Here is a 13,039-nt window from a genome sequence, read left to right on the forward strand (position 1 = left end):
ATGGATAATTCCCGTGAAGATCAACATTCTGAGGAACTTCATTTGGAAGAGGACGAGGGTGATGCTGGTTCTTTTTTGAATTGTTATGAGTGTCAGTTTTTTTTTTTTTTTGTTGTGTTTGAACGATTATTATTGCTAATCTGAAAATATACATTTGTTTCCTACTTTTTAATTGTGTGTTTGTATTAACAAGGTACATCTCAACGGAGGCGTGGACCCTCAATTCCTAAATGGAGGAAACAGCTTTGTTCGTTTGATTCGTCCGGAAAATGCATTAGTGATAACGCTAGTGCTTTTTCAAAACATGTAGCAGCGGAGGTTAGGGACTATAGAAATCTTCCGTTGGAGAAAGATTGGCGTAAGGTTACGGAAGAAGATAAGGAAGCTTTTTGGAATAGAATAAAGGTATATATAGATCTTTTTATTTTTAGTTGAAAATAGAAGAATAGGTCAATGATTGTAATAATATTTGACTAGCGTGATTTTTTTTGTTTTTTGTTTTTATGTATGTAGGGAAGTATCTTTTTTGAAGATGCAGATATAGTAAAAATGCCTTTGATCCGTCATATGACGCTTAAGATTGCGGAGCATGCGCACAAAGAGTTTAGAAATAAGTTAAAAAAAAAGTATTATACTAAAAGAGCAGAACAGGTTCGCAGCGAGCCTCCTCCTGATGTGATTCCTACCCAGTGGAATGATTTGTTGGCATATTGGAATAGAGACAAAACAAAGGTAAACCCTACATGATTTATTTCGTTATAACTTTAAAGTTGCCTAATATAATCTTTTCTTTTTTCGTTCGTTTTTTTTCAGGAGGTTGCTGAAAAAAATAAGATTAATCGGGGATTGAAATCAATGAACCATACTACTGGTACAAAATCCTTTGCAAGAGTGCGGGAAGAATATGTATGGATTGTACATTTTCAAGAGATGATTAATTTTAAATAATTATATTTATTTTTAGTATGAGGTTTGCTTAATTTGTTTGTATGAAATTTTATTTTTGACAAAGCGGAAGAAGCATGGGAAAGAAGCAGATCCTGTAACCTTTTTTCGTGAATGTCATACACGAAAAGATAAATCATGGATTGATGAAACATCGGAGCGTACAGGGGTAATTGATTTTTTCGTGTTAGTATTTGATTTTATTAGTATTTATTATCTATAGCTTATTTTTCTGTTTTACGATTGAATTTTTGTTTTTAAAAATTGTAATGCAAGTCAACAATGGAGAGCAACCTGCAAACATTGATTGAGTCGGGCCAAGACGATAATGAAGATCTTAGGACCCAAGTTTATGTTGATACTATGGGTCCTGAGAGGTATAATAGAGTCAGAGGATACGGTCATGGTGTGACTCCTGATATGGTGTCTTATGCATCTTCTGCATCTTCTACATCAATTTCCTCTAGGAGATCATCTAAGAGTTCAATGGCGTTGCTAATGACTCAAAATAATGAGTTGAAAATGAGAGACGAAAATAATAATAAACGGATTTCGGACCTGGAGAACAAGCAAAATCAGTTGTTTGCATGGTTTTTTCAAAGATTTCAGCCACAACCACCATATAGCCCGGGAACCCAACAATCAGGCCACAGTCAACCTCCTCAACAGTCGGGCCAAAGTCAGCCTTCCCCTGCATATCCGTATGCTGGCAATAATCAGCAATCTCTATATCCTGTGTATCCGATGCCTGCGCAGCCCATGCCATACATGCAGCAGCCGCCCATGCCATACATGCAGCAGCCGCCTTATCAAGTGCCAGTATATCGACCTGAGATGGCTGCTCCTAGTGGATCTTTTCCTGAAGTTCCAGTTGGGGGGTTTTCTGGAATGCTTGCAGGTGTTGGATTTGATGTGGACTTGTCGAGGATTTTTGGATCAGATGGAGGATCTCAAGAAGGAGGATCTCAAGGAGGAGTATCTCAAGGAGAAGATTCTCAAGCAGAAGGATCTGGACGACGTTCAGGCGCAGATTCGGTTGGGTAGTTTAATTGGTTCTTTTTCTTGTCGGTTAAATACGACAGTATAATTGGTCTATCTTTTTGTTTTTTTATGTTATGTTTGTAATGTCGGATTTAATGTTTGTTACGACGGAAGACTTTTTGGATTTTATGTGAAATGTGAAATGTACAGTTTGGCACTATTGTTTTTGTTATTTATTTTCATTTTTGTTTCTTTATGTTATGTTTGTAATGTCGGATTTAATGTTTGTTACGACGGACGACTTTTTGGATTTTATGTGAAATGTGAAATGTACAGTTTGGCACTATTGTTTTTGTTATTTATTTTCATTAATGTTTATTTTGATCTTAAAATTTATAATTTTTTTTGGTTGGAATTAATTGAAATTGCATGCAGTTGTTCATCCACTTTTATTATTATTAACAAATATAGTGTCGGTTAAGACCGTTACTAGTTTTTATATTTTATTTATTTAATTGTTATCTAACGTCGGTTTAAGGAATATTTTATTTATTTCATTTTAATATAATGTCGCTTTAAAGCGACAGTATACTGCATACTTTATTATTAAATAGCTGATGCACGTGTAAGTATGCGTCGCTAGTTTTTATATTTTATTTATTTCATTGTTATCTAACGTCGGTTTAAGGAATATTTTATTTATTTCATTTTAATATAATGTCGCTTTAAAGCGACAGTATACTGCATACTTTATTATTAAATAGCTGATCCACGTGTAAGTATGCGTCGCTTTAAACCGACGTTAGGGTTAGTGTCGCTTTAAAGCGACACTGTGTAGTGGCGGATTAAGCTCAAAAAGCGACGCTGAAGCCCTTTTGCGACCCTAGCAATAGTGTCGCTATTGAAAAGCGACATTACATTATGTAATGTCGGATTTGTGCCAAATTTTCGACAGAAAGTTGATTTCTCGTCGGTTTGTCCTCCGCCGGTGATAGCATATATTGTAGTAGTGCCTCTCACCTATATCTCGTACAAGACCTAATTCATTTGCTGCAATTTACTTTATTTTTGTTAAAATTCATCCAAAAATCCCCCTCAATTCTTATTTTGTGTTAGTCTAGCTTAGTTTTTAGTTTTTAGGTTTAATTTATGTTGATTAGCATCCATCCTAATCCCTGGTTTAGAACGATCCCTATTGCTCATACTACAATCATCTAAATTATAAGGTTTAATTTGTGTGTTAGTTTTTAACACATCATGAGTCGTCAGCCTTTTTACTTGTAATACCACTAGAAAATGTTCTTTGGTTGGTAGTAGGTTAGTCTTCATCACTTGTCTCATCAATGGTAAAAACGTGTCTTGTATTTTGGCTAAGAAGGCTTCACCTTGCCTCTGGGCTTGGTGCTAGGCTTCGGGCAAGTCCCCTTTTAGTTGGCAACCTTGGGCATTCCTTCATCTAGGTCCAATATTCAAATATTAACCCAAACAGTATGTATGACCGGAATGGCACTGATTAATATTGTAGTAACTAATTAACTAAGAACAAATTAGGATTAACTAATAAATGTTGTCATGTGATAATCACACACTCCTTTTTACTTTTCACACACCCATTTAATTTTCAACCGTCAGATCAGATGAATTGAAGAATATCAAGGGACATATGAGTGGATAGCACACCCCTAAATGTTTCACAAGCAAAAAATGGTGAAGAAAAACACTATTTATATATAGAAAAATTATTGTCTTCGTTATGGAAGGAAAAAACCCAACCTCTACCTCTACAAAAAGGAATTAACAGAAACTCAATCTACTCAACTAATTACTTAACAACTAAGATATTATGCTTGCTAGCTAAAATCCTGGTCCGCCTGTGCGTTTGGGTTTTTCCTATTATTTAATTTAGAAAGTTGCCCTCACCTTCTTCCCATATGATCTTGCATTCACTGGTTTCGTGGTCAAATAAATATCTGCAAGAGACCGGTACCTCCGCTTCTTAGGCCGATCGATATCTTCTTTCCCAAAAATCTCTTCAATCTTTTCCCAAGTGATCACTTTGATTTGATCAACCACCTCATCGCCATCCTGCTGAAATTTCTTGTTCTTGTTGTGGCCTCTGCTTCTGCTATTGGTGTTATCTTCATCACTAAGCTGCATCAGCTGCTGTACAGCGGCCAAGTCTGACTCCGTCAACGCCTTCTCAGGATGATCAGTATTTCGCAAAGATTGTGATTTCACCATTGAACAAATTGATGCAAAGAAAAAGAAACACAAAGATCGATGAGAGAGAGAGAGAGAGAGAGAGGGATATATAATGTGTAGAGCTTTATAGCCAAGCTAATCAAAACCCTGTTGGCTGTTGCGTTTTCTTTTGTTTTTGATGTCCTCCTACTATGGTTTTTTGGTATTGGGATGTTTTGGGTTTTTTTCTTATTGCTGATTATATGGGTTTGGCGTAGAGCGCGTTTTGTGGGTACGTGTTGTATGAGGAAAGGAAAAAGAGAGAGAGATACAAAGAAGCTGCTGGGTTACTACTATGAAGGTGGGTGGAAAATGTCATTCGCCGACGTGGATTTATTTATTTATTTACTTTACTTTACTTTACATTTGTAGTGCATAACTAAAAATAAACAAAACAATGGTGGAAAAAAAATGAGTTTTTACATAATGACGTGGGTTCAAACTTTATCGGTGGCTAATCTAACCCCTAATCTAACAAAATCTATCGTTTAACCAAAAAAACAAAAATGCCATACTTATCCTATTTTGTATATCATATTTGTCAATTTTTATAATATAGGTGAAGCTAAATTTGAAGACTCATTAGACAACTCAGTTGAAGTACAAAAAATCCTACATGACACTTTAAATTTAATTTTGTAGACTCTCTTCAATATGTCATGGTATCTGTAACATTACTCAAAAATAACTATTTGACAAAGCATGTCATCTATGGGTTTTCCAATGTGACAAGCCATCACATCCTAGGAGGAAATAGTTTATATCAACAAGACAACAACCTATGCTATTAAGTAATAACAGTAGAGTTGCATTTGGTTTGAACTTTAAAGAAAATGCCTATGGAAATTAGAAATTGTTATTTGTCACAAATAGAAGTGCATGCTTGATAAATGATTTCCATGTTCATGGGAAAACAGGAAGAATAAGTGGAATCCTCAATTAATTCACTTTTGGTTTCATTTTATTTCCCTACCAGAAAATAAGACAAGCAGTATTAAGTGTTTTTTTTAATCATTAATTTACAGTCATTAACAATCAAAATGTTAATTTAGTCCAAAAAAAATGAGAACGGTTTAATTTTCGAGCGTTACCAAACATATATCCCTTAGGTAAAGGTATACAAGAACAACAACAACAACCAAGCCTTATTCTACTAAGTAGAGTCAACTATATGAATCCTAGAACACTATTGCGGACAATTTTGCGCCAAATCTTCCGTTAACTCCAAGTATTCCACTCTTTTTACCTTGAGCCTCCATCCTATAGCTGCATCTTCTAATCGGCATCCTAAGTCTTCAATTCGCATGTCTATATCACCTTAACCTATTTTCTCTCTTCTTATCTTCAATTGCGGCCATTCGTACTTTACCCCGGATATTCTCGTTCTTAATTATATCATTTCTTGTGTGCCCACATATCTAATGAATCATTTTCATCTCTACTACACTCATTTTTTGCACGTGTTGTTTTTTTACCGCCCAACATTCCGTACCATATAACATCGCTAGCCTTATTGATGTCCTATAAAATTTTCCGTTGAGCTTTAGTGGCATATGACAATCGCACAATACAACTGATGCATTTTTCCCCTTCATCCATCTAGCTTGTATTCTATGGTTGAGATCTCCATCTAATTCTCCATTATTTTGCAAGATAGTCCAAGATAACGAAAATGTTCACTCTTTAGTACTTCCTGATCTCTAATCCTCACCTATCTTAGGATCCATTATCATACACTTTTTTCAAAATATATAAAGATCATGTGCAAATCCTTTTTCATATGTCTATATCGTTCCCTTGAACTTCGTAAGAGATAGATTGCCTCCGTTATCAAGCGCCTTGGCATGAACCTAAATTGATTGTCTGAGACTCATGCCTCTTGTCTCAATCTATGCTCAATTACCCTCTCCTAGAGCTTTATTGCATGACTCATTAACTTAATATCCCAATAGTTCTTGCAATTTTGCATGTCGCCCTTATTCATGTAGATAGGCACCAAAATGCTTTCTTGCCACTTATTGGGCATATTTTTTGTTTTCAAAATCGTATTGAAAAGGTTTGTGAGCCATACAATACCCGTCTCTCCCTAAACCTTCCACACTTCAAGAATCCAACAGCTCAAGCCAAGAGCTACTGTCATAAATAATAGTTAAAAGTTAGAAAAATTGATTGGCAGGGGCTTTTTGGTTTTCAATAGGAGATTGGAGTGCGTTTTTGGTGGTCGTCGTCCAACATTAACATATGAACGCTTTCACTTCCCATGAGCCGCTTTCCAGATGAAGTCAAACCCCACTAAATTGATTCAGGTCTTTAATCACTTTATGGCACCTTGATATGCATATAAAAATCAGTTGAAAAATATTGTTCACTAACTGTTATTTGACGAAATTGCCTTTCAGCTGCTGCTCTTTCGAACGTTTTTTTTTAGAGCTTAAATGTCAAAATGGTCTTTGTGTTTTACATGTTTGGTCAATTTAGTCTCCGTATTTTCAATTTGGCCGATTTAGTCCTTATGTTTTGGACTATTAGCCCATTTGGTCAATTCCGTTTACTGTTAAATATTTCACTTCAAATTATTAAAAACCATTCAAAACCGTGTGGATAGTGTTTTTAGAGGGGGGTTGAAAATAAATAGTAAGTCATGATAATTAATTTACAAATGCAAAAATATGACGTCGATGGTAACAAAAATCCGTCGTCTTTAGTTTTGATGAATTTGTACCTAATAAATAAATAAACACGGCCAAAGCAACACGTGCCCACGAAGTGGAGGGGCTTGGCCAATGAATCTTAGATGCCTAAGTCAGCTTCCCTTAAAAAAATAGAGAGTTTTGGGTTTAATTGCATAGCAAAAGCTTACTAGAAATTAGTGGAGATGAGGTATTTATAAAGTTAGGGCCAGCCACGTGTGTAGGCTTTTGCCCTGACATGAGCCGGCATCTAATTAGCCAAGATGTGTTATCCATAAGATCGATAAGGAAAGAATAGCCCCATCCCGGCCCGGGCCCCCATCACATCCCTGGTTCGACTTCACTGTAGCACAATATTGTCCGTTTTGGGCCCCGACCACCCCTTCACGGTTTTGTTTCTGGGAACTCACACGAAAACTTCCCAGTAGGTCACCCATCATGGGAATGCTCTCGTCCCTTTCTCGCTTAACTTCGAAGTTCCTATGGAACCCAAAGCTAGTGAGCTTCCAAAAAGCCTCGTGCTAAGTAGAGATGAGAATATACATATAAGGCTTACAAGATCCAGTCCCCTGGGCAATGTGGGATGTAACAATCCACCCTCGTTAGGGGCCCGACGTCCTCGTCAACACACTTCTGGCCAGGGATTGGCTCTGATACCAAATTGTCACATCTCGACCCGAGCCCCTACCACATCCTAGGCTCGACTCCATCGCAGCATGATACTGTCCGCTTTGGGTCCCGACCACGCCCTCACGGTTTTGTTTCTGGGAACTCACACGAGAACTTCCCAGTGGGTCACCCATCATGGGAATGCTCTCACCCCTTTCTCACTTAACTTCGGAGTTCCTACGAAACCCAAAGCCAGTGAGCTTCCAAAAGGCCTCGTGCTAGGTAGAGATAGGACTATACATATAAGACTTACAGGATCCACTCCCCTGGGCGATGTGGGATGTAACAAGAATTATCCCAATATATTATTTAATAATATCTTGAAATTATTTTGTGGAATCCCTAATTGGATTTGATTGCAATTCCTTGCTTGATAGAGTTGGTCTTAATTTGGGAAAGTATAAAGACAGGATTTAGTAATTATCCTATCTTTAATACCTTTGAATTTTCTCCTTGCCATGGGTAGGGGAGCTAGATGAGATTATAGTCAGATGCTCAAACCTCTAAGAATGTTGAATTGCTTGTGGATTAAATGTAGACCTCGACAATTTAATAAGGACATTCTTGTCTTTTGCTATTAAACGTCCATGTGTCAACTCCAAGATTTTTCGCATCATTTTGTACTTTTCAACACCAATTTGTACATGACCAAGAACGTGATATCTTCGAAGTGGTACGTTCAATATACCAAATCGGTATCATGAAAATGGTAATTGGCCAAGGGAGTGCAATCAAGTAATCTTGAAACATATACAAGTGTATCAAGTAACATTTCAAACAAGTACCCAATGTGACATTTGTGAACTTCTCCTATTTCATTTGGGAATCCAAGTTTTATGCTCATTTCGCAATGAGCATGGTACAAGGAGTCTGTGGCAACTTTTGGAATATTTTTTTGATTTTTCCATGATTTTATATTAAATTATATGACACTCGGCATCTTGTGATTTGTTGGGGATACAACTTTTCTAGACTTTTTTGGTATCAAAATGACGACCACCCTACAATGAGTTCGTACCAACTTCCGGACAATTTTTTTTATTTTTCTTACATTTACGATGTTTAAAATTATATAATTTTTATTATCACTAGGATTTAGGGTTCAATTCATAACGTGTCACAAAGGCTTCATCCAAACAATAACAGCGAGGGCAGTAACGGAATTTGGCAGCACCCAAGATGTCATCCAAGGCATCATCCAAAAATGCAACATTCTAGCCTTGCTGTAGTAAATATGAACTGCTTTCTTTAAGTGTTCATGATGTGATGGCAAATTGTTGAACCATGCCCTAACTGATGAAACTAAGTGAAAAACGCACAATAACTTTCAAATAATCGTATCATTAAATTACCATCAATGCTAACAAAGAGTATCATAAACTATCACAAGGCTTGCAAAGCTTGTCCATGACACACCCCGACTGAGATCAGGGCATGCTGGCCGTCAAGTGGAAGTGACGTAACCATGTGCACAGTGCGGAAGCTAAGAAATAATAATAAAAGTACGAATAAAAATAAACCTAGCTATACACAAAGTAAATAACATACATGTGTAAGTGTAAGTGTGAAAAACAAAGTTCAAAGCACGAAAGACCTAGTGCAATCCGGGAGAAACAACACTAAATAAACACACCCAAAGGTGGTCCTACACTTGTGATAATCTGTCAGATAAGCCGAGAAAATCCTCTGGGGAGCCACCAAAAGTGCTAGCCAACTAGAACCTGGAGGGGCGCAAAACAGAAAGCGTGAGTGGGCAAAACAAAGCTTTTCAAAAATCATTTCATAAACAAAGTTCTAACCTCGCCATAAAACCTGTATACTTCCCAGAAAATATAATATATACATATATATATAAATCATGCGCAGAAATATGCCATGCTAAATGCCTCAAAATAAGATGCAAGTACTCAGGTAATGCCAATCCATGCCATGTAATCTGTCAACCGGAATCACCTAACGTGACCTATACGGCAGAAACTAGAGCTCCAATCTCCATCTCACTAACTACACCTGCAGATGAGTCAGAACCAACTAAAGTGGTCTGTACGACAGGACTGGGTGTAAAATAAGTACGCTCAAGTGCTAAGATCATGTGAAGACTGGGCGAATAATCGCGGGTCACCTATGAGTCGGAAACACCTAAAGTGGTCTATACGACAAGACTGTGCACCTAACTTGGATCCAAGATGAGCGTGTGGTGCGGGAGGTGAACATCACGTGAAGGACTGTGCCCAACTCTGGGCGGGAGCACTAACACCAAAGGTGCAGGTTATGAGCTCTCCATGAATCTCAAATCACTACTAAACATAAACATAAACCATAACTTACCTAGTACTTACCTATGCGTCCGCAGCACCAAACATATATATATATATATATATATATATGCAACTAATAATGCATAATTAAATGGGCAAACATAATGCATGGCATATAAAACATATAAACGTTTTCATTTCACTTTCTGGGAAAAACACAAGTATATAGCTATATACGGAAAACCAAAAGCCCATTCACTGGTATGTAGAAGGGTCGTAACCCCCTTGCCTCGAGTGACCGCGCTCGTCCTCGGGATAGGTCTCACCTATATGCGAAACAACTATAAAAACGTAAATTTTAAAGCACATAACCAACATTATGAAATAACTTCTTATACAATACTCAAATGGGGTGTATGAATACACCAACGTGATCTACTCAACCTCATAAATATCCCCATATTTTTAAAATAATTTTCTGACGCCGCATGCACCCCCACGTGCCGGCCAAGGCACGGCCACACGCGCCGCCCACGCGCAAGCATGTGCCTGGCACACTGATGGCGTCAGTTAACGCTGTCAGGAATATTCCGTTAAGTCTAACTGATTCCATTAACGTCATTAGGAATATTCCGTCCAAACTGACGGAATATTCCGTCATCTTCTCCGGCCAACCTTCGGCGCCGTCCCCGACGCCGGAAAACTGGGAAAATTTAAAAACTTGATATCTCCTTCGTTTTTCATCCAAATTTCACAAAATTGGTACCAAACTGAAGCTTACAACAAGAGGAACAAATCCATACCACTTTCAAACTAATAGAATCTCGCCGGGAAAACACCACCAACTCCGACCAAACCTGCAACTCACGATCCCGACGTCCAAAACCTTCAAACGAACCACCCCGAGCCTCCTAAGGACCTCACCAAGCTTCCTACAAGCTTGAAATTCCAAAAAACATTAAAATTAACGTGTGCATGAACAGTACCCCGATTTACACCTCTCGGGTTCGACGTGAAAATGAAGGGTCCCTTACCTGAAATAGGTATGGTTGAACTCCTAAGGACCTCACGAGCACAAATATGTAGTTTGTTTCCTTGATCTATGAAGATTCCAAGGGTTTTGGGTGTTGTCCTTACGAAGAAGATAGGAAAGGGAGAGAGAGAGGGTCTTGGGACAGGGTAGAGAGAGAGAAATGAGTGTGGGTATGTGTGTGGTCCAAAATCAACCAATCAAAACCCAAAAATGACCACACAATGAAACAACCATACTAAGGGCAAAATCGTCATTTCACCCCCACAGTACGAAAAGTCCGGGACGGACTGTCACAACCTACCTACCTTAATAAAATTTCATCCCGAAAATCAAAACAACCACTCACAGCAACCACTAGCGATCAAAGAACAACCGAGGATACAAATCTCTCATCCGATCTTCAGTTTCCCAAGTAGCCTCCTCCACGAAATGATTCCTCCACAAAACTTTCATCAAATTCACTGTCTTGTTCCTCAGAACCTTTTCTTTCCAATCCAGAATCGTCACTGGTTCCTCATCATAAGTCAAATCCGGATTAGTTTCCAAGGGTTGAGGAGGTATCACATGAGACGGATCCGCAACATAATGTCGAAGCATGGACACGTGAAAAACGTTATGTACTTTAGCTAGCTCAGAAGGCAACTCCAGCCTATAAGCCACCTCACCAACTCGCTCGGTGACCATGTACGGTCCGATATACCTGGGACTCAGCTTACCTTTCTTTCCAAACTGTACAACGCCTCTCTACGGTGAAAGCTTTAGAAACACCCAATCGCCAACCTCATACACTCTCTCAGTAGCATGCCGATCTGTTAAACTCTTTTGTCGATCCTGGGCCGCCTTCAGGTTAGACTTGATTACCTGAACATTTTGAGTAGTCTCCTCAACAATCTCCGGGCCCACCAAAACTCTTTCTCCGACCTCTGAGCAAAACAAGGGTGTGCGACAAGATCTACCATACAATGCCTTAAATGGTGCCATGCCGATACTCGAATGAAAGCTGTTGTTGTAGGCAAATTCCATTAAATCCAACCGCTTGTGCCAAGCATCGCCAAACTGCAACACCGAAGATCTCAACATATCTTCCAACGTTGTAATGGTTCTCTCTTACTGTCCGTCCGTCTATGGATGATATGCTGTACTATAAAGTAACCTCGTACCCAAAGCATCCTGAAAGGCCACCCAAAATTTAGATGTAAATCTTGGGTCACGATCCAAGACAATACTCACAGGGACACCATGGTACTTCACGATCTTCGAGATGAACAACTCAGCTAATCGGCCCAAAGGATATTTCTCCCTCACTAGAATGAAATGTGTTGACTTAGTATGCCGATCAACAATCACCCAAATGCCGTCAAAACCGTTATGTGTACGCGGAAGCTTGTACACAAAATCCATAGTAATGTGTTCCCGTTTCCACTCTAGAACGGGAAGCTGCTGCAACAACCCAAACGACTTCTTCCTTTCCGCTTTAACTTATTGATAAACAACACACCTACTCACATACTCAGCTATCTCCCTCTTCATACCTGGCCAATAATAAAATGGTCGGATGGTATGATACATTTTAGTAACTCCTAGATGCATAGCATAAGCCGAGATATGTGCTTCATCGAGAATTGCTTTCTTTAAATCCAAATTATTAGGCACAAACATCCTACCCTTTTGCATCAGCTTGCCATCTGATTCACGAACTCTGAGGTCTCTCCTCCTCCCTTGATCTCAAGCTTGGATTATTTCTTAAGTTTCCTCATCAGCTACCTGAGCTTCAAGCACCCGATCAATTAAAATTGGCCTAACTTGAAAATTAGCAAGTAAAGCCACCTCTCGATCTTCTGCCTCCAACCTCACTCCCGTGGATCTTAAGTTTTCCAGAAGAAGAACGCGACTAGCGTACAACGCATTGATACGACCCTGAGACTTCCTGCTAAGTGCATCAGCTACCACATTTGCACGACCAGGGTGATAATCAATTGTGCAGTCATAATCACTAAGCAGTTCCAACCACCTCCACTGATGAAGATTAAGATCCCTCTGCGTGAAAAGATACTGAAGACTCTTATGATCTATAAAGATCTTACATTTATCACCATAAAGGTAATGTCTCCACAACTTCAGCGCAAAAATAATGGCAGCTAACTCCAAATCATACGTAGGGTAATTCAACTCATGAGGTTTCAATTATCGTGAAGCATAAGCAATTAGCCTACCATGCTGCA

At 38.6% G+C, this 13,039-nt stretch overlaps 2 protein-coding genes across 2 annotated transcripts; one reads left to right on the forward strand and one right to left on the reverse strand.

Annotated features, from left to right (window-relative positions):
• On the forward strand, positions 1 to 2,159 carry LOC148699315 (uncharacterized). The gene is made up of 6 exons (XM_088696317.1): positions 1 to 91; positions 194 to 405; positions 514 to 732; positions 814 to 906; positions 1,013 to 1,114; positions 1,222 to 2,159. The coding sequence occupies exons 1-6, from the start codon at positions 1 to 3 to the stop codon at positions 1,987 to 1,989; spliced, it is 1,485 nt and encodes a 494-aa protein (XP_088552443.1). The 3' UTR covers positions 1,990 to 2,159.
• Positions 2,160 to 3,631: 1,472 nt separating this feature from the next.
• On the reverse strand, positions 3,632 to 4,378 carry LOC137719920 (uncharacterized). The gene has a single exon (XM_088684484.1). It carries the CDS (start codon positions 4,165 to 4,167, stop codon positions 3,829 to 3,831), a length of 339 nt encoding a protein of 112 aa, XP_088540610.1. The 5' UTR covers positions 4,168 to 4,378; the 3' UTR covers positions 3,632 to 3,828.
• Between the last annotated feature and the right edge of the window lie 8,661 nt (positions 4,379 to 13,039).

Source organism: Pyrus communis, chromosome 1 (genome assembly GCF_041283825.1).
Source record: "Pyrus communis isolate YQ-2024b chromosome 1, ASM4128382v1, whole genome shotgun sequence".
NCBI classification, from domain to species: domain Eukaryota; kingdom Viridiplantae; phylum Streptophyta; class Magnoliopsida; order Rosales; family Rosaceae; genus Pyrus; species Pyrus communis.

Coding starts and splice junctions, on each gene's coding strand:
- LOC137719920 (XM_088684484.1), bottom strand. CDS start 4,167: ATGGTGAAATCACAATCTTTGCGAAATACTGATCATCCTGAGAAGGCG.
- LOC148699315 (XM_088696317.1), top strand. CDS start 1: ATGGATAATTCCCGTGAAGATCAACATTCTGAGGAACTTCATTTGGAA. Junction 733..813: donor GGAATAGAGACAAAACAAAG/GTAAACCCTACA, acceptor GTTTTTTTTCAG/GAGGTTGCTGAAAAAAATAA. Junction 1,115..1,221: donor AAACATCGGAGCGTACAGGG/GTAATTGATTTT, acceptor TTGTAATGCAAG/TCAACAATGGAGAGCAACCT.